Source organism: Chiloscyllium punctatum, chromosome 15 (assembly GCF_047496795.1).
Source record: "Chiloscyllium punctatum isolate Juve2018m chromosome 15, sChiPun1.3, whole genome shotgun sequence".
Taxonomy (NCBI): Eukaryota; Metazoa; Chordata; class Chondrichthyes; order Orectolobiformes; family Hemiscylliidae; genus Chiloscyllium; species Chiloscyllium punctatum.
Genome location: NC_092753.1, coordinates 32,940,851 through 32,967,846, shown reverse-complemented (window position 1 = coordinate 32,967,846; position 26,996 = coordinate 32,940,851). Strand labels below are relative to the sequence as shown.

At 39.8% G+C, this 26,996-nt stretch overlaps 2 protein-coding genes across 7 annotated transcripts in view; one reads left to right on the top strand and one right to left on the bottom strand.

Annotated features, from left to right (window-relative positions):
• Window positions 1-2,141, top strand: part of ccdc191 (coiled-coil domain containing 191) — a 57,165-nt gene extending 55,024 nt beyond the window's left edge. For all 4 annotated transcript variants that reach the window (XM_072584907.1, XM_072584909.1, XM_072584910.1 and 1 more), the window contains 2 exons: window positions 1,344-1,498; window positions 1,736-2,141. In XM_072584907.1, the coding sequence (XP_072441008.1) occupies window positions 1,344-1,498; window positions 1,736-1,868 (288 nt within the window). In that variant the 3' untranslated portion in view covers window positions 1,869-2,141. The remainder of the gene's footprint in view (window positions 1-1,343; window positions 1,499-1,735) is intronic.
• Window positions 2,142-8,142: 6,001 nt separating this feature from the next.
• Window positions 8,143-26,996, bottom strand: part of zdhhc23b (zDHHC palmitoyltransferase 23b) — a 58,327-nt gene continuing 39,473 nt past the window's right edge. For 2 of the 3 annotated variants that reach the window (XM_072584904.1, XM_072584905.1), the window contains one exon: window positions 11,829-12,856. In XM_072584904.1, the coding sequence (XP_072441005.1) occupies window positions 12,677-12,856 (180 nt within the window). In that variant the 3' untranslated portion in view covers window positions 11,829-12,676. Of the gene's footprint in view, window positions 8,949-11,828; window positions 12,857-26,996 lie in introns of those variants that run through there. The other variant, XM_072584906.1, reaches the window with a different exon arrangement.

The following is a 26,996-nucleotide window of genomic DNA, read 5'->3' as shown; positions in this document are numbered from 1 at the left end:
TAAATAAGGTGCCATATAAAAGTTTATTGCGCAAGATAGAAGTTCACAGCGTTGGATAGATTACATAGATTGAGGATTGGTTAACAGAACAGTCAGGATTAGGTGGTCATTTTCATACTGAAAAGACATAACTAATGGAATGCCACAAGGATGAGGCAGAGAGTCATCTATGCAAATTTGCTGAGGACACAAGAATAGGTAGGAGGGGCATGCTGTCATAAGGAAATAACCTATTTATTTAGAGTCATACCTCCTTGAAGATTCTTCAAATGGTCAAACACCTAGCAGATGGAGTTGAACATAGAAAAGTGTAACATCATGCACTTTGGATAAAAAGACTCCAAAAAAGTGCACCAGAGAGAAATCTGGGTGTACTGTGTGGCAAATAATTAAGGAGGCAAATGGAATTTTGGCCCTTATTGTGAGGAGGTTAGAATTCAAAAATAGGAGAGTCTGGTTACATCTGTGTACACTTGTGGTCCCCATTGGGCAGCACGGTGGCTCAATGGTTAATACTGCTGCCTTACAGCACCAGGGAACCAGTTCAATTCCTGCCTCGGACAACCGTCGGTGTGAGTTTTTGCACATTCTCCCCGTGTCTGTGTGGGTTTCCTCCGGGTGCTCCGGTTTCCTCCCACAGTCCAAAAATGTGCAGGTCAGGTGAATTGGCTATGCTAAATTGCCCATAGTGTTAGATGCGTTAGTCAGGAGGGAATGGATCTGGGCGGATTGCCCTTCGGAGGGTCGGTGTGAATTTGTTGGGCCTTAGGGCCGGTTTCCACACTGTAGGGAATCTAATCTAATCATATCCAAAAAAACTGGTATGCTGCCATTGGATACAGTTCAAAAGAGGTTTGCTGGGCTGAATCATAAAGGGTTGACCAGTTAGACCTTTATTCATTAATGTTTCATAGAATGAGAGGTGATCTTATCGGAATGTACCATATTCTGAGGGGGCTTGACAGGATAAATATTGAGACATTGTTTCCAGTAATGGAGGATTCTTGAACTAAATGACATGATTATGGAATAAGAGGACATGTAAAGAAATAGTGACTGTCTGGAATTCTCTACCGCAAAGACTGTGTGGAGGCTAGATCACTGAAGCTAGTTAAAGAGGGAGTTAATAAGATCTTTGAAATATCAAGGGGTTAAGGTCTATTAGGAGCTGTGACAAAGGAGTTGAGGCCAAGGGCAATGTTGGGGCAGGTTTGAGGGGCCAAACGAAATAGGAGGAGGAGTGGGCCATATGTTATTATGTAAAAGTGTCAACAGTAGAGAATTTGAAATACATAATTTGATTCTTTGAGGAAGTGAGATTCTAAAGTATAATTTTCTTACAGTACAAAGATTACTGCACTGTTGAAGAGGCGAAAGCATGGCAACACTATCTGACAGCTCTGACAAGAACCACTTTCAATACCTGGTTTGGTTATGTGACTGAAGAAAAGATTGCAAGTTGGGAGAAGGAGAGAATTGGAGAACAACATAACCATTGGTAACAGACATCTTCAATTGGTAGAATATAGTAAAAATAAATTGATGCTTTTGTACACAACCTTGTTGTATTTGGTAACTCAGACCCACACATTACAAATTCAGAATACCTCCAAATTAAATGTTAGCTTTAAGTCTTAACTTCAGAATGGTTAAAAACAACATATTAAAAGTGCAATATATATTCATAAGTTATCTTGGAATTCCTGAATGTTTAATTTGTATTTCCCACCTGCAGGAGGATAGTCAAGAGAGCTTTCAGAGCATGGAAGAGTTTGCCAATGCTTATCAAGGAGGAGGTGAAAAAGAAAGAACGCATACAGCACCTGAGGAAGAAAGTTGCTGAAATTCTCCCTGATTTTCAGGCATAGCAATCAAATACTAACAGTTAGATTCTCCCTCAACTCAAATTTACTCAGAATTAGCAGAGAACCTATAAGGCTGAGAGAATACCTTGCAGTCCTCGGGGTAGAATCCAAAGATTGTACAGACAATTAAAGATTTAAAAGCACAATTTAAGTGAAATTTTTGTTAATGTATTCTAACAGTAAAGTACACGAATGTTCATTTAGTACCAAATCATAATTCACATGTTGACTGTACAGGTACATGAAATAAACATCTGCATTGCAGTTAAATAGAAACGATTTATTTGGTTTCTATCTCGTCTTATCTGCATTTCTTCACTATGATAGTTGTTGAGCACTAACTTCACAATGTTTTTGCAACATTTATTCTTTCCTCCAATACTTCCCTAAAGCAGAACTCATGTCAAAGCTGCATTTCTTGTTTATAGCCTCAAATGAAATGGAAGATCCATTTAAACTGATTTGTTTTGCCACAAATCTTTTCCATATTCTTCAAAAAACCTTACTTTTAAAACATGAAGCAAATAACCTGCTCATCAGGTTACTAAAGGAGTTCTTTCGATATATTTTTAAAATCAGTAAAATGGAATACAATTCATATCATTTACAAGTTGTAGATCGTAAACAATTATTTAATCACTTTAAGAATGATTTAAGAATCACCAATTTTACACACTTCTTATTGTGCATTTTCTCTATGATGGGAAATATATTTTTTGTGGGGGTTCTCACTTGCTTTTGATAATTCGATCGAATTTTTAAATCTATCTAGAGAGCTCCTTTATTGATCCAGTGTGAATCATGCACTTCAATTTTTTTTGCAATATCAGGAAATCTTACAGAACACTTTCAAGAATTTGTCTGTAAAATTGTCAACCAGTGATTGTCACGCAACTTTCATGATCCTAGCTATAGTAAATCAAATCCCAAAATGAAACCTGGATTGATAGGCCACAAGTTTTGCAACTTCTTTGACTGATCACCATGGTTAATGAATGTATTCACAAGATGCTGCCAATATTCTTTAAACAAGAATGGTAGATCCTTAAGCAGTGTAATGGAACAGAGGGACTTTGGAGTTCAGGTGCACGGTTCTCTGCAAGTGGAGTCACAGGTAGATAGGGCAGTGAAGGCGGCTTTTGGCACACTGACCTTCATGAGATAGGGCATCGAGTATCAAAGTTGGAAAGTTATGTTGTAGTTGTACAGGATGTTGGTGAGGCCGCATTTGGATTATTGTGTTCAGTTTTGGTCACCTTGCTTTAGAGTAGAGGAGAAATTTGCCAGGCCTCAACAGCCTGAGTTATAGCGAGAAGTTGGACAAGCTAGGACAATTTTCTTTAGAGCATAGGAGACTGAGGGTGTATCTTATGTAAGTGTATAACATCATTAGAGGCATGGATAGGGTGAATGCACTCAGCCTTTTTTTCCATGGTTGGTGAATCGCAGGTTAGAGGGCATCGGTTTAAGATTAGAGGGGCAAGAATAAAAGGGAACCTGAGGGGCAACTTTATTTTAAACTCAGCATGGGGTACACATATGGAATGAACTGCAAGAAGGTGTCGAGGTGGGTACATTAACAACATTTAAAAGACATTTGGACAAATACATGTATAGGAAAGGCTTACAAGGATATGGGGCAAGTTCAGGGAAATGAGGTTTCTGTAGGTGGACAGTTTGGGCTAAATGATCTGTCTCTGTGCTGTAGCACTATGACTCTGAAAGAACATCAAAGTTTGTTTTTTTTACCTTTTGTGTGCAACAAACTATTTCACATTGTTTATGAACTGTTTGAAATGGTCTTATAACAAATATCAGAATTCAAGATTCAATCCTTTTATCCTGTTAGTAATTTTCAGGAAGGATCACCCTGGTTTCCATTTTAAAAACTCCTTGTTCAGTTAGCACAGCTTTCCTTGATTACTTTCCAACAAACTTCTGCATTCACTAAATGCTATCTTCTCGAGCTAATGCCCCTTTGAGAGATGCTTAAACCACTAACCCAGTTCGCTTACTTTTTAAAAATTTGTTACAAGATTGTTGAATGCATGAGTATATGTAAGATTTCACACTGACATGTCGTCATAGAGCTGTACAGTACAGAAAGAGACCAGAAGGTCCAACTCATCCATACCAACCAGCTATCCAATTTGCTAGGAACTGGCACATATCCCCCTCAATCCTTCCTATTCAAATATCCATCCAGATGCCTTTTAACTGTTGTAGTTGTACCAGCCTCCAACCACTTCTGGCAGCTCATTTCAATAGGCGCACAATCCTCTACATTAAAAAGTCTCCCTTCAGATTCCTTTTAAATCTTTCACCTCTCATCTTAAACATATGCCCTCTAGCTTTGGATTTCCCATCCCTGCTAAAAAAAGACTTTGGCTAATCACCCTATCCATGTCCCTCATGATTTTTATAAACCTCTACAAGTCACCCCTCAGTCTCTGATGCTCCAGGAAAAAAATAGTCCCAGCCTATTCAGCCTCTCCCCAGTTGGACAAGGAAGTTTAACAATGCACTCTTGCCTTCAAGGATAGCTTCAGAATGGCTTCAGTGTTTTGTTACTAACCAACCCCCACCCCTGACCACAAGTCATTTGAGAATCAAAAAAATATGATCAAGTGGGAGAGATGATTGCATCCTGACATTGCCCAGTCTATCAAATTGGATTTTGCATAACTTTTGCCTGAATATTTGTGGAAATTGTTTGCCAGTTCTCCCATGGAATCTTAAACTTTAACAATTACAAGGAAGTTGCTGGGCCTGGAGAGTTCAACAATATCTTCCCTATTGCAGAGAGACCAGAATTGAATGCAGCATTCCAAAAGCAGCCTAACCAATTTATGTTTATTTCCCTTAATAATTTCTAATTCATTCAGGATTTCTCTTCTGGCTCGGGTGTTTTGAAGACTGCCAGATTATGCTACCAATTCTGTAGTCTTTTGTTGCTGTATGGTTTTCTCTTTCTAAATATCTGGTCTCTGGCTTGTCCTGACATAGGCAAGGCCTGTTTTCTTTTGAGTGGGGAGCCACTTCACTTGGACAGGGGTCTGTGATTTCGCTCTCATGTTGTAGTTATGGGATACCTTGTACCCAATTTTGTTTGCTCTATTATTGAATTATTCACATTTGAGTTTTTAAATGTTTCATTTGAATGCATTTTAACTAAAATTATGTCCCACTTGACCCTACACATTATGGAATTATGAATCAAGGCCATACATAGCTCTGTCCACTTTAGGTCCCAAATTTCCAAATAATATAGTGCAAGCTTTCATCGCATAACTTTGATCAATAGTTTGCAGATGGTTGTGCTGTCACCTACTCTGCAGCAGAATTACAAGCCACTCAATCTCGCCAATTCTGCATTTGAGATGCTTTAATGTTGCAGAAGCAAACTCAGATCAGCCAAATATTCTACCTCCTGTATATATTGGAGCAGAAACTCTGGAATATGTTAAGCATTTCCAATACCTCAGCAGCCACCATTGATGAGAAGATCAAACGCCTAATATGCGCCAAAGCATGTTTGACAACATAGACATCCACAAGTCAAATGTCCAAGTAGTTTCAGAACTGTCATCACCACGCTACTTCCAACTGTGATGAGACCTAAACTGTGAAAAGCACTAGAGAAATGGCATAAGCAACACCTTCACCAAATTCTCCAGATTCCATGGGAGAACTGGCAAACAATTTCCACAAATATTCAGGCAAAAGTTATGCAAAATCCAATTTGATAGACTGGGCAATGTCAGGATACAATCATCTCTCCCACTTGATAATATTTTTTTTGATTCTCAAATGACTTGTGGTCAGGGGTGGGGGTTGGTTAGTAACAAAAACACTTTGAAGCCATTCTGAAGCTATCCTTGAAGGCAAGAGTGCATTGATATTAGTGACATAAAGGAGCTCAAAATGACAACTTATCAAGCTCATGTTTTGAGTCTTAATGCCTAAACAGTGAGGGAGAATAGCAGCAAAAGGAAAGAACAGGAAGACGACCCTCTACTCTGGATCCAACAAGCTTGTGGGACATGGTGCCCCATATGTGCAAACATCTGTAGGGCATAAAATTAGACTGCTCAATCACTTGAAGATCCGTGGCAGAATGTCATAACTGAGAAGACATAATCTGTAAATCAAAGGATAGTCAAAGACAGTCTAATCTAATCTTTAGTATCCATTTGATATATAGTTTGAATGCATTTTGGAATCAAAGAAGAAAAACACTAAACCAATTACCAATTTGTGATTAATCGGCATAGGAAATAAAACAACTGATTGGAACGAAACTGTAAAGATTTTCAACTAGAGAATCGAAATTGCAAGATTATGTTTAAGTAAAAAGCTGCATTTTCTTAATTTACTGTGTGGATAATTTACAAATTATGCAAATCAGAAGCAAATGAAATCACATAACTGATTTATAGACACTGTATATTAACTGAATTACAACCATTTATGTTCATTTTTAATAAATTACTTTCTTAGATCCAAATAGCAATTTGTTGGTGGATCTATTAAGTTAATGAAAAGTTTGAAATATTTGTTGATACTTGTACTAAATAGTGATTTGCCATCAATTTTTCATAACATTGCGGCATGTTACTTTAATCTGCTTCAATTTAGACTACCACCCAAATAGTCTAAAATGACCATACCTGCAGTGTAACATTTAATCTCTTGCATCCGACAGCTTTCCAGAATTTCTGAAATAGATTTGTGATCTTGCTTTTAACTCTGCTGCTGGAGGAGACAGGCACAACCCACTCCAAATTCATCAAATATAATTCAAATGATATGATCAAAAGAAGATTCGGTCAGTTTAAGGGAGTTGGATTTTGAATTACAAATAAATTGAGAGGCCACTTCAGAGGACATTAATACATAGTGGAAAGCACGAGATACTATTTAAAATGCTGCTTAAACTAGTGCACATGAGACTTCTTCCAAACCCATCTAGTAGCAATTTCTCATTAAGAGCAAAAAATTGTGGACATATTCACCAGTTCTAGAAGCATCTGTAAAATGCAAGAGTTACTATTTCAGGTTGTGGGTGCAGAGTGGGGGATGGGCATAAAGATGGTAACAAGTAGGATCATTAACTGTTTTCTCTTCACAATGCTGCCACATTTGCGGAGCCTTTCCAGCATCTGCAATATTTTGTTTTTGTAGCAATTGTTCACATGAGCTTTTCCTTTTTCTTCATAATCAATGTCAATTTTTCAGGGCTACAACTGTAATGCTGCACAGTAGATAAGTCTCTGTATGTAATATCTGAAACTACAAGTGCATTCAAACATCTTAACAGAATCAACACACAAATGCACAACAGAAAAATCTGCTTATTTAGCCGTTTTTGGAATTCTATTAAAAGTTCTACATTTTCTAAAAATCTCAGTTATACAATAAATTGTACAATGACTTGCACCTATCAATTTTAAACACATTTTATATATTTAGATAGGAATTGACTACAATGAGGGATTTATCTAATATCGTTCGTACGGAAAATCAAACTAATATCCCACATGCTATGAAATTTTGAAGTTTGAGAATAAATATTTTAAGCAATATTTCTGAGCAACAAATATTCAATTATGTATAAAATTTGCTCTTTTTCCACAGGCCTTAATTTCTACCCATTTTACCCCTCTCGATGGACTAAACAATCCAACTGTAACTAAAGGAACACTATGTATTGTTAAAGAGATAGAATCAGAATCCCTGCAGTGTAGAATGAGGCCATTTGGCCCATTAAGCCTGCACTGATCTTCCGAAGAGCATCCCAAACACCACCTCCTCCACCCATTCCGATAACCCCATGTTTGTTTTTTTAAAAGCCATGGCTAAGCTGCCAGACCTGCACATCCCTGGACACTAATAAGAATGTCAAATTTCATTTGGCCATGAATCACAACTATAGAAAATGTGATTACAGCAACTGATGCTATATTTTTCAGGTTAAATACCTTCTGCTCATTTCCAGAAGTTAAGGTCTTGTTTTGGGTTTTAATGTTTGAAAAATGGATATTTTGGTTATGAATCAAAAATATTCTTGATTATTGTGCTTTACTTACTGGGAATAAATGACTGACAATCAGTTACAACAATATTTCTCAAAAAAACACAAGATTGCATTAAAGGATCATATAGGAATGTCACATTATGGGAAATGTATTTAACATTTAACTAAATGGTAACTCACAATACATCTCAGAAAAAAACAATAAGAATGACAAGGTTTCCATACAAAAATGTTGAGCATTGCATCAATGGATAGCATTAATACTGAGTCAGAAACTCGATTTCATATGTGGAAATGATGTATTGATGCATATGGCATGCCAACAGGAACACTACCTACTTGATTCTACCTGCCAAGATTAATTAAGGCATTGCATCTCTGTTGTTTTACTAAGATCTAGTTTCAGAGAAACTTTAATTAAAATAGACACAGTCTTTAATATAACTAAGCATATAGAGATAAATGGAAACAAGATAAATTGTATCCAACGATTTTAAATATCTTAACCAACACTTAATTCTCAAATTACAACATGTGAAGCTGAACACCCTCAAAAAACATAACAAGAATTACTACGATAGCACAAAACAAGCTCCGAATTATCTTTCTGAAGAGGCCTCCAAACAATAATCAAAAAGACAAAATGTTACATACAGAAAATCTAAATAATGAACAATATATGACAAATTGTACCATCTGAGAGTCAGTGCAGCTCAAATGATCCAACAACACCTTTGAAGTCAGATAACCTGACTTGATATCTGCTTAATTTAAAAATCTGCAAAAATATTGTTGTAGAGCAGCCTCTCAAAAACAAATTTACACTGCTTGTTTCCTATCATTAGAACAAATTCTCATTTCAGGGATAAACAAAATACTTTAAAATAGTATAGACCTTCAGAGGATGGAATTTCACATTTCACATATCTTACACTTCGACGCCTTTTGTTTTGTCTTGACCTGTTTGTGCTGTTAGCCTTCGCCTGCAAAACTGCTTGCAACCTAGATGCTCAGATTTCAGTTCCAAGGGGTACAATCTCAGGAAACTGTATGGCCAAGGAGAGCAAAACAAGCAGTGGCATTAATAAGCTGCAACTCACTGTCTATAAGAGGTGTAGAAGCAGAGACTATCAATGTTTTCAAAACAAAGTTGGCTGGGCACTTGAGATAAATAGCCTTCCAAAGCTCTGAGGATAGAGCAAGGATAATGTGTCTGGTCAGATTGCTCGAAAGCAGCAGCAAAGACTTAATGGGCCAATTGACCACTTATTATCTCATTGTAATGAAATGATAATGAAGGCTAATGTCATTTAAAGAGTTTGAAACAGCTCTAACAAATTAAATTTGGAACTTTTGAAAAATCTGGAATAATTTGAACTCTTGCTTTAGATTGAAAGTTTAAAATTAATGGCCAACAAGAATGGAAAATTGCTTTTGTTTAAAAAATATGAAATTAACCCAATATTTCACTACAGTCAGTGATCATAAGTGTTAATCTCACATGCAATCTCACTTTGCAATGGAAATTTGAAACTACCATAAAACCCCACAACAGACACATTTTTGCACTGCTTTAAATAGTAACTCGTACTAAAGCATGATTTCTTAAATCTATTTATAATGTTTTCTAAAAGTTACCAGCCTTTTGCAGGCCTAGCAATAATTTATAATAAGACATTGTACAGAACGTATATACTCACAAATGCATTCAGAGATGCTGAAAATTTTAAACTGAGAATTTATTTCAGGTTTTCTGAAATGTTATATGTACCGAACAATATTAAAAATATATTTACATCTGATGTCAAGATTGATACCAATTTCTTCATAGCAATCACTTCTATTCAACTGTAAACTCAAAATTGTTAATCTAATTGATAGTACAATAATTCAAATGAAAGTGAGCTGGTAATGCTCAGTTCGTGTGACTTAGGTAGCAAGCGCAACAGGAGCTAACGGTTCAGATCAATGATCTTTCAACAGAACATCATTTACCTGAAAAGTGAACTTTGTTTCGCTCACCACAGATGCTGCCTCACCTGGTGAGCATTCCTAGAATATCCTGTTTTGATTTGAAATTTCCAGCATTTGTTGTTAGTTGCCTTTGTATATATGCATGGTTCCAATTCCAACAACACAACTTCAAGAAATGAAAACTTCAGTATATTCATATTGTCAGCTAAAAGCACAACTTCTATAGTTATCACATGAATATTCTCAAATCAATCCAGTTATTGCACAGAGACTGACACCCAATCGGTCAGTATTCATGCAGATAACTTGATGGAAATATGCTTATGCAGTAAAGCAGGCCATATATAGTAGGCATCCCAGATCGCCTCAAAACGGAGACGGTCAGATAAATGTACAATTGAGGTAGCATCAGTGCTGATTCTCTCACAAGGTAGCTTTTGGGATCATGAAGCTTTTCCATTGGATATCTTTGTGTGTGTATGTGTTTATAGTAAACTAACGGTTAACAACGCTTTTGATTTGACAACTTTGTTTCGAATTGCTGCAAGCAAAGTTCATGTTATAAAACCATTTTTTTTGGCCAAAGGAAAACAAGATTTTGACTTTAATTCTGAAAAACAGAAGCTCAAACAAATTCACAATTTAAATCAAAATATTTTACTTACTACACTACCATGAATCTTACTGTGATTTGGAGGTGCCGGTGTTGGACTGGGGTGGACAAAGTTCACACAACACTAGGGTACAGTTCAACAGGTTCATTTGGAAGCACTAGCTTTTGGAGTGCTGCTCCTTCATTAGGTGGTTGTGGAGTATAAGATCAGGACACAGAATTTATAGCAAAAGTTTACAGTGTGATATAACTGAAATTATATATTGAAGTAGTCCTGGATTGTTTGTTAAGTCTCTCATCTTTTAGGAAGAGCATGTTAGTTTCAATTCTTTCATATGTAAATCTCAGAACTTTCCTAAAGTTACATTCTGAAGTGAACTTTAATAATAGGTGCCATGTCGGCCCATTTAAGCATACCGATTCTAATCTAAAAAAGGCATTTATAGAATCTTACATGGATTCATGCAGTTTTTGAGCAAAATAAAATGTAATTCTGCAAGTACAAGTTTACCCCACTAACTTGTCTGTGTGTGCGGTGCAGTGTGGGTGGTGGCAATCAGTATCTGTGGATATGTGTATGAGTATGAGTCAGAGTTAAAGATGTGCGTGTCAGAGACGGGGGGGAGGGGAGAGAGAGAGAGAGAGAGAGAGAGAGAGAGAGAGAGAGAGAGAGAGAGAGAGAGAGAGAGAGAGAGAGAGGGGGGGGGGGAAAGAGAGAGAGAGAGAGAGAGAGAGAGACTGTATCTCTGTAGGAGTGTCGCTGTGTGTCTGTAGGAGAGTGAGAGAGACTTTGGGTCAACCAGGACCTAGAGTTCATGTCAGACTACAGGTGACCCCACTGCGCCACACACGCCCTCTCTAACACATATGCTTCCACACTCTCACAAGACCTATATCCCCTTACACACACATACATACTTTCTCTCACAGACAGGCATTGCCCCCCACGCATACACACAAAGGTTTGTGGGATGAACTTGTACTTGCAGAATTACATTTTATTTTGCTCAAAAACTGCATGAATCCATGTAAGATTTTGCAAATCCCTCTCTTAGATTAGAATCAGTCTGAACATTGGAACACAGACAGCCTCACACCTTCAATGCATTATCTGGGCCGACATGTCACCTGTTATTAAAGTTCACTTGAGAATGTAACTTTAAGAAAGTTCGGAGATTTACAAACGAAAGAACTGAAACCAACATGCCCATTCTAAAAAGATCAGAGATTTAACAAACAATCCAGGACTTTTTCAATATATAATTTCAGTTACACCACACTGTAAACTTTTGCTATAAATTCTGTGTCTTGATCTTCTATTCCACAACCACCTGATGAAGGAGCAGCGCTCCAAAAGCTAGTGCTTCCAAATAAACCTGTTGGACTATAAACTGGCGTTGTGTGATTTTTATCTATGAATCTAACTGTATAACTCCTGAATTGTAACTTCACCTCCAATTTTATTTGGTTTTCTCTCCTGAGAGACTAACTTTCTTAAAATAATAACGTACCCACTATTTGAACATTGTGTTTCACATACCTGTTAAGGACATTTCAGTTCTCTACCCACCAATCGCTACGATCCATCCACCCAATACATGCCGGTTAATTTTTACCAAGATCTTTATTCATGTAATCAGCCTTACTTTTCATCTTGATTCTTTATATATCCCTTGCATTCACTGCTCATTGTTTCTCTCTATCTCATGTACCATTTTCATTCACCTGGCTACTGGCGTTTTGCTTTCTGAGAACATTCCTGCCAGACTTTCCCAACATTTAAGTAATTCAGAGAACTTAGCTAGCTACATAACCAATAAAATGGATGTCAAATTGCCTAATACTGTGATGTTATGTTTGTAAAATGACAATTTCAAGACAAAATATATCACACCCATGGAAACTAGTCCTCATTAAAAGGCATCATAGAAAATTTACATGTTTTCTAGCTTGAGATTGATTGTCTGTTCATTTGATATTTAACTATTCTAAAAACCAGTACTAGTTTTGGGTTGAAGATAATTAGTTTGACACATTGTGATCAGCAGACGCAAGTCAAGTACAAAGATAAGCCCTTGTATAAAATCAAACCAGAAGCGTTACACCAAATCTTCAATGGCTATCTTCGCAGGATTAGGTTGAAGTTTGAGGAATTCTTTCCAGTTATTAATGAGCCCTCGATTGTACTCATCTGTTTTTATGATTAGTCCACAGAGGTACTTTTGTCCAGTTTTGTCTCTCAAAGCAAAGCGTATTTCTCTTTCCGTGATGTTGTAGCTGATATTGATGAGCTGGATGAGGAAGAGGTAGCTCATCCCTGCAGTGACTATCGTGCAGTACCAGACACAGGTGAATGACAATGCAGTACTGTGAAATAAGGAAAGCAGAATTTACAACATTTCAGATATGTGGCGTTCACTCTGTAATTACCCCAGGTCAATACAGTCAGAGCAGCAAAACTGATTATAACAATGTTGTTCTATCAAAAAGTATTGTTCTAAGTAGTTTCAAAATAACTCAAATTTAGATATTATAAAAAAGACAAACATGCAAATGCCATTGTAAATTCAATATTTATTCTAGCTTGAACATAATTTTCAACTTATTAAATATTTGTTGTGTAGACATGCATTTCATAATTAAGCATAAAAACTGAAAGCTGTTTAAACAATGAACCCTACTCCAATTTATAAAGCATCTGGTTATCTGAAAGTTCAATGAATTATTTTAAGACAATGAAATGACCAATTTGACAGGTCTGTTGTACTCAAGTTCAAGACAAACTTATCGAGTTGTTCAGGGAAATTAGTGTTTTGGGGTAGACAGATAGATACAATTTCAACTGGAAATATTAGATACTATTAGCTGTATGTAGATCAGTGTAACAAGCATTATCCTCCATCTTAAACATTTAGCCATTCTCTCTCTTTTCTCCTTTCAGAAACTCCTTAAAACCAAGCTCTTTGACCAGACATTTGTCATCTTCTTTACAGTTCCTTGTACAGCTTGGAGTTAAATTTTGTATGATGGCACTCTTGCAAAATGCCTTGGAATTCTGCCAGGGATGCAATGTACAATTCTCTATGCAGTGAGATTCTAATTGAAGACATGCTGAAAGTACTGAACAGCGGCAAATACGTTCCAAGTGAGCCTACCAACAATATCCCCTGGCTAATCTCATCTTGCCACCATTCAGTTATTATGTAATGGAGGAGGTAGAATTTTTTCAGTTAGAGGTAGTGTTGCAAATGGAGAAAACAGTGAGATTAAGGAGAATATCAATTTTGTAATAATTATTCTTTATGCATGGCTTCATCGCAAGACATTCATTACTACTAAACAACTAATGTAACTGGTCGTTCCCTGTAGCCAAATCAATAAGATTAAAGCATTTTCTTTCCAAATTTAATGAAAGCCTGACAATGCTCAATACTTCAAATTACAAATAGTACACTTGAAAAAGAAATCTATATGTTATTAAATATTCAGCAGTGCAGAATGAGAGTTGGAGTCAGACTTCTTAAACACCGACTTTGCTAAGTCCTTCAATGATCACAACAGAAAGCTGTTTCTCAAGCTTGTTTTAAACTTGTACAGACCAAGATGGACATTACTTCCAAATATTTACTGCATCCTGTGACACTGAAACAAGAACCTGACCATCAGAGATGGCAAACAGATGATTTTCAGTTGGTATTCAGAATTATAGAATTTATTTTCATAGATGAAGGTTTGATTTGTGATTTTATTACCTCTGAATTCTCAGTAACTTCAGCAACAGGGAAAAAAGACAGACCTAATTGTTGGAATACCCTCTGACTTACACCAGGATTTTACAAATGGCCAAGCACTTTCCTTAAATTTTGGAGCATACTACAAATTCGAGTGGCACTTAAACACTCCCTCCACAGCCACGCGGTGCACTTTTCATCTGACATCAGAGATCGTCAGCCTTCATACTGAACAATAACCTTTAAGCACCAGTATTATATTGCTGAATATCTATTTTCACTTACATTTCATCAGGTTTGATTGTGAAGTCAACAACTTGGATTACAGGTCACGAGAAAGACAAGAGAAGGGCAAAAGTGAGTGAACAGGTTACAGGAAAAGGACAGAGCAGGTAGATAGGCAACAACAACTTACATTTATATAGCACCTTCAATATGCCAAGGCACTTCACTTCAGCATTACTAGTAAAAGTATGACACAGTCACAGGTGAAGATAATCTGGACAGATGACAAAAAGCTTAGAACACAATAGAGGTGGATTTAAAGACACATCTTAAAAAAGAAAAACAGTAGAGGTATAGAAGAGAATTCCTTGACAGATAAAAGGCATGGGTGCCAGTGCTGGACTGACTAAAACCAGGATTGCTCAAAAGACCAGAATTGGGGTAGGACCTAGATACTGAAGGATCGTTAGTTTGGGAGACAATTACAGAAGCAGGAAGAACAAGTTTCTAATGGGATTTGAACACACGGATGAGAATGTTAAAACCGACCAGCTCATAATGCAACTCAAGCATAGGGATAATGGGTGAATGAGACTTGCTATCAGCAAAGCTACGGAGGTAAGCACGTTTACATATTGTGCAAGAGAACAGCACCAGAACAGCAACACAGAAGTAGAAATGAGCAGTAGGCTATTCAAATGTGCTCCTGTACTCAATGGTTCAGAACGGGTTCAGAAGAAGAGTCATACTAGAAGCATTTGTTCTGTTTGTCGCTCCACAGATGCTGTCAGACTTGCCAAGTTTCTCCGGTACTTTCTGTTTCATAGCAGACCTGCAGAGCGCTTTGCTTTTATTGAGCATTAGCCATCTCACTGCCCATTGCGATGAGAATCCGAGGATGAAGTCTGACTGGACCCAAGGACTAGTAAGAACTGTGGCTCAGTAAGAACTTCCCTAGTTTGAGGGTCCTTTCCATTTCCTAATTTACAGCTATTTATAAGATGTGACTTTTATTCTCAAGACTGAAGACACCTTAATTAATTCATTTTTATATTGTACAATACCTGGACTCAGACAGCCTACTCTCCAGTTGGTTCAAAATCTTGTTGTTCTAAGGAACTATCCCCAAAACATGCTGTGAACTCAACAATGCTAATTTTGTCCATCTGGTTTCTCCAAACTATTTGTCATGAAATTTCTCCTAATTACCACATTTCAGACAAGCTCCCACCATTTATTAACTTACACTCGACACAACCACCAGTGGGTTTTTGCCTTTGTTAATTTTCATCTTTACATAAACCGCTTCTCCATCCTAGTTTCCTGAACATAGACAACCCTTCCTATTGTGTTAGCATCATCACTAATTAACATGGCGACCTCTTCACCCTTTGCAGGTGATTCTCTGCCTACATTTGAATAGATAACTATAGAGAAAGTGAGGACTGCAGATGCTGGAGATCAGAGCTGAAAATATGTTGCTGGAAAAGCGCAGCAGGTCAGGCAGCATCCAAGGAGCAGGAGAATCGACGTTTCGGGCACGAGCCCTTCTTCAGGAAGCCTTCCTGAAGAAGGGCTCGTGCCCGAAACGTTGATTCTCCTGCTCCTTGGATGCTGCCTGACCTGCTTCACTTTTCTAGATAACTATGGAGTCAGCTAGAAGGTTGGAAGAATGGGACAATTCAGTTGAAGGGTGAAATGTGCTGCCCACAAAATCTACTCTATATACTTACTTTAAATTTCAAAGACAGAGGGTCATAGAATTTAAATGATTGGATACATATGCATAAATGGACCTTTTTCGACACTAAAATCATTGTTGAATTAATATATTGCTGTGTATCTGAATGTAGGGCAAGAGACCTTCCAACTCGGCACCGCCCTCTTGAACTGTCCATCTCCCTTTCCACCTATCCATTCCACCCTCCTCTCCGACCTATCACCATCACCCCTCGCCTTCATCTACCTAGCGCATTCCCAGCTATCTCCTCCCCCCCCCCCCCACCAGCTCCCATCCCTCCCATTTATCTATTAGCCCTCTTGGGCCACTTCACCTCCCCCAATTCCTGATGAAGGGCTTAGCTTGAAACATTGATTCTCCTGCTCCTTGGATGCTGCCTGACTGGCTGTACTTTTCCAGCACCACACTTTCAACTCTGGTCTCCAGCATCTGCAGTCCTCACTCTCTGAGTTGATTACAATTTTACTGCGAAGCCTCTTCCAAGGGTGCCTACTTGAAAGTTCTCCTCCTCCCTCCACAAAGATCTCAGTGAGTCTCTCTCACTGCACCCACCACCCCCCCTCCCCAGGTCATCTCCTCTGCCCTGAAGCTCTTCAACCACTTCCTGAAGATTTCACCACTTTCCCCATTTCCCCTCTCCCGACCTTATTCCCAGATCCAACCTTCCAACTCAGCATCGACGTCTTGAACTGTCCTACCTGTCCATCTTCCTTCCCACCTATCTGTTCCATCCTCCTCCTCTCTGACCTATCGCCTTCACCCCCACCTTCATCCACCTATCACATTCCCAGCTACCTCACACCCCCAGCCCCACCCTCCTCCCATTTATCTCTCAGCCCCCTCCAGGCACCCCACATTCCTGATGAAGAGTCTATGGGATTAGATTAGATTCCCTACAGTGTGGAAGCAGGCCCTTTGGCCCAACAAGTCCACACCGACCCTCCAAAGAGTAACCCACCCACACCCATTCCCCTACATTTACCCCTGACTAATGTACCAAACACTATAGGCAATTTAGCCTGGCCAATTCACCTGACCTGCACATCTTTGGACTGTGGGAGGAAACTGGAGCACCCAGAGGAAACCCACACAGACACTGGGAGAATGTGCAAACTCCACACAGTCACCCTAGAGGCAAGAATAAATCCCAGGTCCCTGGCGCTGAGAGGCAGCAGTGCTAACCACTGAGCCACCGTGCTGCTCCAAATGCTTGAAACATAGACTCTCCTGCTCCTCGGATGCTGCGAGACCGGCTGTGCTTTTTCAGCACTACACTCTTTAACCCCATTTTATCCCACTGTTGCAGTGGTGTGCAGATTTTGGGAAAGGGGTTTTGTACAAGTTCTCCAAAAGGGATCATTTCCAAACTCTGTTAAGAAAGTGGACATCACTGATCTGACTGGCATAGCTCATCAGGCATTTAATCAATGAGGTATCTGGGCAAGGCATTGGTGCAAAGGGGCACAGGAGTGATACTAATTGGATAGTGGAGAAATGGTGCAGTTTCTCATTACCAACTGAGAGCTACACTGGACTCTGCATTTCAACTCTATCCTCAGACCAGAATTTGACTCAATGAGGGGACTGGTCTGTTAGAACCTGTGGGCGACTTGGATTCCTGCCCAGAATTGTTCGTTTCAGGGGCAAGACCAAATGATGTCAGGGAACATGCTGGCCTGACTGCACACTGGCCAATTTCATTGACCTGGAAAAGATTATATCTGTAAATCTGATGCTGAATACGCAATGTTCAATCATGCACACCATGAAGGTGAGTGATAATTGTAAGGGCGTCTCCAAAATTTGCCAATAAAATCAGGACAGAATTAGAAAATATTATCAATGGACTGATGAATGTGTTTAATACTTGTCAATGGGGCATGGAGGAGTATTGCAGTAAAATGACAGACAAGATGCCCGCATTATGTTTCATTGCTGAAAGTGATGCTTGAAATAGGCAAAATGGTCTAATACAATTCTAATCCTCAAAAGGACAAAAAAAAAAGACATTCTGAGCACCACATAACGTTAAAATGCTATGAGTAGCAAAAGGAAAAAGCAGTTTCTCTGGAAGGACAGTTGTTTTAAGCAAACCACCAGCCAAGGTTAGTTACTATCACCTCCCTGAGGACTGGTGTCATGGCCGCTTCAAAGCTCAACTATTGAAGCATATTAAAAATCAAACTTGCCCAAAAATAAGTTTTATTTCTAATATCATTAGTTTTGTAAATATCGTCAAGAGTAAAAACTGGATGCATCTTGCAAAGTTGCTTTTGAAGAACTTAGAAAATTTGTATAAGAATTGATTTGCTTTTTTAAAAAAATAAATGGGTTAGACTTCCTACCCAAATGTGCTTCAACAAGCTTCAAAATGTCAACTACAATAAATCCCAAATCCGGCGAAGACTTTTAATTGACATCTTTGTGCTTCTAGGGAGAGGATGGAAGTCTTCAGCAGCTTAACTCCATCACCGCTCATACTCAGGCCTGTCAGGCACTTTATGCACATTGTCTTTAGTATGGGAGTATTAATATGTAATGTGTACTGACATTTCGACTAGTTCTTTCACGCTGGGCATTAGACTCGGCTCAGTGATAACACTCTTGTCCTCAAGTCAGAGGGCCATGGGCTCAAATCCCAATCCAGAGCCCCGAACACATAATCCATAATGGCACTCCAGTATGGGACTGAGGGGACATCAGGGGTCCTGACTTTCAGATGAGATATTAAATCAAACTCCTGCTTAAAATCTGGTTGATCTACTAAAAGGATGCTCTCTAGGTGTGCAGGGCAAGACTTATTCCTCAACTAAAACCTCAAACAGATCATATAATCAATTATTTCATGATGCTTTGTGTCAAGATTCCCAGGATTTGCTATTAAAAGTAGGAAGTACAGATCCCACTGATTACAGTTGGTTTTAACTCTATTTGCAAGCTAAATTGCATTGTATGTAGTGCTTCCCTTTAACCCAAAGAGTGAATGATTCCTGAGAACGACGAACAAATATTTGAGTGAGGCGGTACTCCAGTGCTCCCACTTGAGGTCGATATACAGGACCACAGGAAAGGTTCAGCATGGGGACTGCAATAAGCAGACAACAGGCGACAAGGGCTGTTCTCCGGGGCAGGGCAGCCAGAGTTGCTCTGAAGGGGTGATGGTGACAGAGAGCTCAGAGAAGGAAAAGAAATCCAAGAGATGAGAATCTAAACATCTTCTCCCCAAAACAGACTGCTTCATATTGTTGTAGTGGTCACTTTGAAGTCAGCGAAGGATAAAACCACAGCCACTCTTAACTCAATCTAACACTTATTAACTGAAAGAAAAACAACATAAATGCACATCCTAACTCAATTACACCCCAGGTTGTGAGCATCTCTTGATGTCTGCTCCCGTAAAACCTTAATGCCGTTCACTTGCACCTAACTATGGGGAGGTGATGGCTGAGCAGTATTATCGCTGGACTGTAAATCCAGAAACCCAGGTAATGTTCTGGGGAACCCAGGTCTGAATCCCACCACAGCAGATGGTGGAATTTGAATTCACTAAAAATCTGCAAGGAAGGTTCGACTGTCCGACAAACCCATCTACTTCACTCATGCCCTTTGGGGAAGGAAACCGCCATCCTTCCACGTCTGGCCTACACGTGACTCCAGAACCTCAGCAACGTGGCTGACTCTCAAGGGCCTCTGGGACGGGCAACAAATGCCAGTCTAGCTAATGACGCTTTCATCCCGTGAATGAAAGAAAGTTAAACACAATTGAAATTTAATTAATGAGGATTGTACCAGAAATCAAACATTGTCATGCGTCCACGCTCCTTAGCGATCTCCTGTTATGAATATCCAAATTCTTTTAAGTCTGCAAAGCATATTTCCCAGTAATTCAAGAGCATGCCTTAAGTGATGGAATACACCTGACAGGTTGTGACAACCTCTGCATTTTCAAATCCCACTCCACTTCCAATGTTTTTTCCCTTTTACCTATCACAGGCCTAAATTTAGAGCTTTTATTTCAGGAGACCTGCGCCAGTTTTTGTCAGCTTATCTAAGCTAGCAAGCTTGATTATATATAATTACATTTTCATCCTACTTACAGTAAAGTGGTAAGCAGCTGATGATCTCATGGTATATCTGGTTACAAACACTTTCGTATCAAAACAAAAAGCTTTCAAAAATCTATACTAAAACGAAAACATAGTGATGTAAGAAATATTTCCAAATTCTTTACAACACTTAAGAAACTAGAACAATCCACACAGTCTGGGCTATGTGTCAGTAACAATTGACCACATACTAAAAGTCGTAATGCAATTTTGTGTTCTTCTGGTAAGTGATGATAAGCATGCTGGCAGTGATGCTGCTTTACTCATGAAGTGTCCCAGAAGGTATGTGTTATTCATGTGATAACGTGAGAACAAAACAATTTTATCTCTTTGTATTTTAAGGCTAATCCCAGGAGGCACTGGTTAGCATTGGGCACTTTAAATGCTGACCCTTTGCCTCCACAAATGCAGATATCACAAATGCTTCTCTCCACCCTCCCCCCACCACCCCACCCCCCAACCCCCCAGTCAGTTTCAATTGTAAATCTATCTCTAGGCTGTAACAGCCTTGTGCAAATTGAACTCTTAATTGGGCCTCCACTGTACAAAATGGGCAGTAATATGCAGCCGCTAAGCAATCTCGACAGATAGAGTGATGTGCATAAACTAGGAATATGAAGTCAAGTGAATAAGTCAGAGTCAGAGAGACGTACAGAATGGCAACAGACCCTTCGGTCCAACTCGTTCATGTCAACCAGATATCCTAAACTGATCTAGTTCAATTTGTCAGCATTTGGCCCACATCCCTCTAAACCCTTCCTATTCACGTACCCTTCCAAATGCCTTTTAAAATGTTATACCTACTTCTACCACTTCCTCTGGCAGCTCATTCCATACACACACCATCCTATTTGTGAAAAGGTTGCCTCTCCGATCCCTTTTAAATCTTTCCTCTCTCACCTTAAACCAGAGTTCTGGACTCTGAAAAAGACCTTGACAACTCATTGTATCCATGCCTCTCATTCTCCACACCTCAGCCTCTGACACTCTAGGGAATATAACCCCAGCCTATTCAGCCTCTCCCTATAACTGAAACCCTTCAATCCCAGTGAAATAACTGCACAGAGGATGGTATCCAGTCACCAAGTCATCCTTTATTGACATGTGCACAGTACACTGGCTGTGGCCAGCCAGCTCAGAGTCAGTCCCCTTGAACGGAGGAGCTTCTGAATCCCCCTGGTTATATTAGTCAGCCAGAGCTTTCCTGATTGGGGTTGTTAATCTGGGTCAAACAGTGACCTTGCAGTCAACAAAGTCAACTTGTATCCAACGACTATACCCAGAAACATCCTTGTAAGTCTTTTCGCAACCCTTTCAGATTGAACACCATCTTTCCTGTAGCAGGGAGACCAAAATTTAATGCAATATTCTAAAAGTGGCCTAGCCAATGTTGTGTACGTCCGCAACATGACATCCCAACTCCTGTACTTAATGCATTGACCAATGAAGGCAAGCATGTCAATTGCCTTCACCACCCTGTCTACCAGCGACTCCACTTCCAAGGAACTCTGCACCTGCACCCCTAGGTCCCTTGGCTCAAACTGTTCAAACCCTAGCATTGGCATCATCTAGGTTGATGGTGTTGTGAATACCTAGCTCATAGATCATGTGTTAGAGTCTTCATTTCTAAATGTTAGGAATTAAACTTTAACAGTGAAAAAAAAGGAATAAACGCAAATATAGCACCTGAGGGAGTAGTTTCAAAAGGTTATGTTTCAAAAAGGTTAAAAGCAAAGAAGGAAAAGTAATTTAAAAGTTGGGGTTAAGAGACTGCCAAAATACCAAATACAAAATGGTAGTTCAGAAGTTTACTCATGTTCAGCAAAATCAGAACAGAAAATTTGTGGGCAGCACAGTGGCTCAGTGGTTAGCAGTGCTGCCTCATAGCACCAGGGACCTGGGTTCGATTCCAGCCTTCGATTCCTGTCTGTGTGGAGTTTGCACATTCTCCCCAGATATGTGCGGGTTTCCTCCCACAATCCAAAGACCTGCAGGTTAGGTGAATTGGCCATGCTAAATTGCCCATCACGTTCAGCGGTGTGTAGGTTAGGTGCATTAGTCAGGGGTCAATGTAGAGTAATAGGGTAGGGGAATGGGTCTGGGCAGGTTACTCTTTGGAGAGTTGGTGTGGACTTGGTGGGCCAAATGGCCTGTTTCTACACTGTAGGGATTCTATGAACTTCTATGAAAACGTGGAGCTATAAGAACAACTTATATAGCTGAAGCTTGTTGCATTGGTAGTCTAAAGGGAGCTTATTCAAGCTAAACTGACTTTAAAACATTCATTAATTCCTAAAGATAGGATCTGATGCAGAATATTTTGTTACAGAGATGGTAGAGCTTAATAAAGTTCTCAGATTTCAATTTATCTGAAAGGCATGTTTGCTGGGGAAAAAGAAAGTTGACATTTGGAGCTGAGAAAGTGCTGAAGCAAAGAAATGGCTTCAGGCAGCTGTTATTAGCAGACTCAAGGACAGAAGAAATTCCTGTAAGCCATTAATAGTTCAGTGTAGCTGACAGTTCAGTCAATTAATCAGAAAAGCATCATCTGGTTGGTGCAGCTAAGGAATATTGGAGGTGGAGAAATCCCTGGGGCAGTAACAGCTTCGTGAAGCTGGCTGTCTACAAAAGAGCAGTAATTGCACCCATGCATAAGTGCTTGAGTGTCATCTTGGCAATCCAGTGGAGTACAATCACAGAGGAAGAGATTGAATTCCTTGGACAAGAGCAGTCATTGAGGGTGTCTGTATCAGGGAAGCCTTTACAAGAATTCTGAAAGTAAATCTTCCAAAATGTGAAGGCCCAGAATCCCTTGTCAGTGAGAAAATATGTCCACAGAACCTTTCTGGACCACATTTACTATGTGTTGTGCTGTGAAGCATTCCACCACAGTTTGTCTATTACTTATATTTACCTCCTGTTAATTCTAAATGTTAGAGTACAAGTTATAAGAATACAAGTAGATAGTTTTTCTGTTCTAACTTTGTGTACTTTACGCTGTTTGTTCAAATCTGTGGAATCATGTAGTTTTATTTTCTTACTAAGTACCTGGGATGTAAAATTTATCAAAATTTAATCAAAACCATTTACTTGTCCCTAGCCAGACCAAGATATAAATTTGACAATCAAAGCAGAGACCTTAACAATGGGTTCAAAAATTCTCCCCATGACATTTAATATAAAAAATGTCCAACACAAGAAGGTACTCAAATGAGCTAATGTTGGACAATACAGAAATGTTAAGAATAAAGATGACAACTTAGGATTTTACTTTGATGCAATGTATGTCTACAATTGAAAAAATAAGTCTTTTCTATTGCTATTTTTGCTATTCTGTTTTTTTGCATCCTTTGTGTTCTTCTGAACTCCTGATTGAATTACAGTTCCAAAAATGTCAGCACGTCTCAGGTATTTTTCTAGCCAGTACTTTGATGGATTATTTGAATTTGGGTCCCAAGAGTAAAGCCTAATGCTATCAATGATATTACCATTCTCCATTCTCTGCTGTGGCCTTTGGTGGAGGCTGATGGGGATGATTGAATAACCATCAGCAGCAGGAACCTGGTTCCTCATTCAGGAGGATAGTAGTTGCAAGGTGGCATGGTGGCACAGTGGTTAGCACTGCTGCCTCACACGCCAGAGACCCGGGTTCAATTCCCGCCTCAGGCGACTAACTGTGTGGAGTTTGCACGTTCTCCCCGTGTCTGCGTGGGTTTCCTCTGGGTGCTCCAGTTTCCTCCCACAGTCCAAAGATGTGCAGGTTAGGTGAATTGGCCATGCTAAATTGCCCGTAGATGTAGGGGTATGGGTGGGTTGCGCTTCGGCGGGGCGGTGTGGACTTGTTGGGCCGAAGGGCCTGTTTCCACACTGTAAGTAATCTAATCTAATCTAATCTAATCTAATCTAATCTAAAAAAGGTGATAAAAATCTGGGAGAAAAGCATCTTATCCCAGAGACACTGGGCTGAGGGATTCCAAACTCTGCAGTTATCACCATTCACAAAGCAATTACAGAGGAACCTTGATTACTCAAATACCAATTATCCAAAAATCGGATTATCTCGAGGTCCCAACAGAAACATTACATCAGACAAAAACATTACATCAAAGACATGTGTCCAACACTGATTGTATCTTTTGTTTACAGTGTTAAAAGTGCTGCCGAGAGCAGTCCTGGACTGATGGGAGTGCAGGCATCATCTCAAAATGACTGACCTCCTACCCTTTCCCTGGAGTTCTACACTGGCATGTACCCTAAACCCCCTTTCCCCAGATAATCTCTCCAACCTGTCTAGAAGTTGCAGTAAAAAGTGTTGTGTGTATGTGCGAGAGAGTGAGTGCGAGAGAGAGTGAGTGCGTGCGAGAGACAGCAAGAGAAAGCGAGAAAAAAAGCAGTCTTGTTGTTGGTGTCCAGTCTGGCTGCCCCGGAGAGGGGGCAGGCGTGGACAGGAGGGGGTGGGCAGAAGGCAGTGTTGCGGGTGGTGTTGGATGGGGTTGGGAGGTTGAAGGGGGCAGTGTTGGACAGGGTTTGGGGGGGTTCAGGGCAGGCGGGGGGGCGGTGTTTGATGGTATTGGGGGGGCGGGGGGGTGGCAGTGTGGTGGCTGGGCAGGGAGCAATATCGGACAGGGTTTGGGGGGGGGGGGGGGGGGGGGGGTGGCAGGAGCTTGCGGGTGCTGTGATGCTGCCTTATCTCCTGAACAGGAAGCAGATTTTACAGAAAACTCCAAGCCCCAGAGGAAAGGCATTGAATTGATTAACTGAATAATAGTGCCCGCCATTCTCGTTCGGATAATTGAGGTTCCTCTGTATTAAACTAATCTCACGGCTGTACTTTGACAGGTTTTGGATTTAAAATGGTCTTCAAAATATTTTTCATTTTGACATATACATTTCTAACAAACACTCCTTCCAAGATTTTTAAAAATCTGGAAGTTGCATGAGGAAAGACCGGATTCTGGTGAACTTTGGGAAGCACACATCTGAATTTACTCAAACTGTATCTCAAAATATTCTTTCTTGAATGAAATCCACTTAATGATGATTTGAAAATTTCAACATTTTCTGCTTGAAACTCCTCCTATGGTTTCACAGATGGATCACTTGCTTAGGAACAAATACGTCAACCGTAGGGAAGATCAGTTAATGCAGCTTTGCAACTAGGAACATTCCAGCACAGGTCAGCTGGTCACTCACTCATGTAACATTGGCCCTTCAGAGTTTCTCAGCCGTTGACAGCATGGTGAGATGGCTAATTGATCTCTCTCTAATGTGGAGAGCTATCAGTAGCAGGAATTGCTCAGCTTCCTGTTTGCCTTCTCACTAGAAAAGCATTTCAGCACAGAGGGGTTATAAGCTCTCCAGTTATCATCATCGTTATGAAACAATTAGTAAACTGTCTCAAGACTGTACTTCAACAGCTTCTGGATTATAATTATTTATTTGAAGTATTTTTTCTACAGGTTGGTTTACTAACAATTCTAATACACACTACATCCAAGATCGTTGTATTTGCCAATGGATGCAAGCAAACTCTAACAAAGGAAGGTTATCGGATTTGAAACAAAAATAGAAATTGCTGGAAAAGCTCAGCTGGTCTGGCAGCATCTATGAAAAGAAATCAGGTTTAACATTTCAGGTCTGATGACCCTTCCTCAGGTAGCTCAGAAAAAGTTGTTTTTAATGCAGGGTTGGGGGAAAGGGATAAGAAGTAAATGAGGGCGGTGGAGATACAGCCCAAAGAGAGCGAACAGTTGGACAAACAAAGGAGTGAATAATGGTAAGTCCAAGAGAATGAACAGATGAATGAATAGACAATTAGTGGCTGACAATGGGTTGTGTGGAATAGCAGACCATGTACTAATGAGGCCTGGAGTGTAGGGGTCAGGGTAATGACCTGAGAGAAGATGTCGCAAGCCCTAAAACTGCTGCAATCGATATGGAGTCCAGAAGGCTGTAGAGTTCCCATGCTGTTCGTCCAGCTTGTGCTGAGCTGCACTGGAGCTCTGCACCAAGCCTGAGACAGAGATGTTGGTCAGGGAACAAGGTGGTGTGCTGAAGTGGCAGGCAACTGGAAGCTCAGGGTCTTTGTGGATTTGAATTAGGTCTGATCAGAAGCAAGTGAAATTCAATGTCACCAACTGTAAGGCATTGTATACTGGAAGCAGCAAAGAAGAGGCAAATGTTCTCCAAGAGTAGAACAAAAATTTGCCAACAGCCAAGCTGAAAGATAGGTCACAGCATTGACAAACATAACACCTTATCTGCAGAATATGAGGCAATAAGCATAGCAAACCAAAATAGGTTTCCATACTGACTGAATTAAAATCTGAAGAATTCACACTACGGCAGCTTATGTTTTGTTGAAAGTGCAATTACATCGTGTTCAATACAGGTTGCTTCAGTACAAGGGAAACATTCCAATGCCAGCAGCAGTGCAATATAAGCACTAAGATTGATCCCAGGCCTTGGGCTGAGCCAAGAGGAAGACTTAGTGGCTTCACAAATGCTTAATGTTCAACTGAAACAAGATGTGGACTACATCTAGGCTTGGGCTTGCAAGTAGCAAGTAACATTCACGCCACACAAATGACCATCTCCAATAAAAGACAATTAACCAACACCCTTGACATTTGTTCAGTGAATCTTCCAAAATCAACACCAAGGGGGTTATCATTAACCAGAAACACAATGGGCCTCACCATATA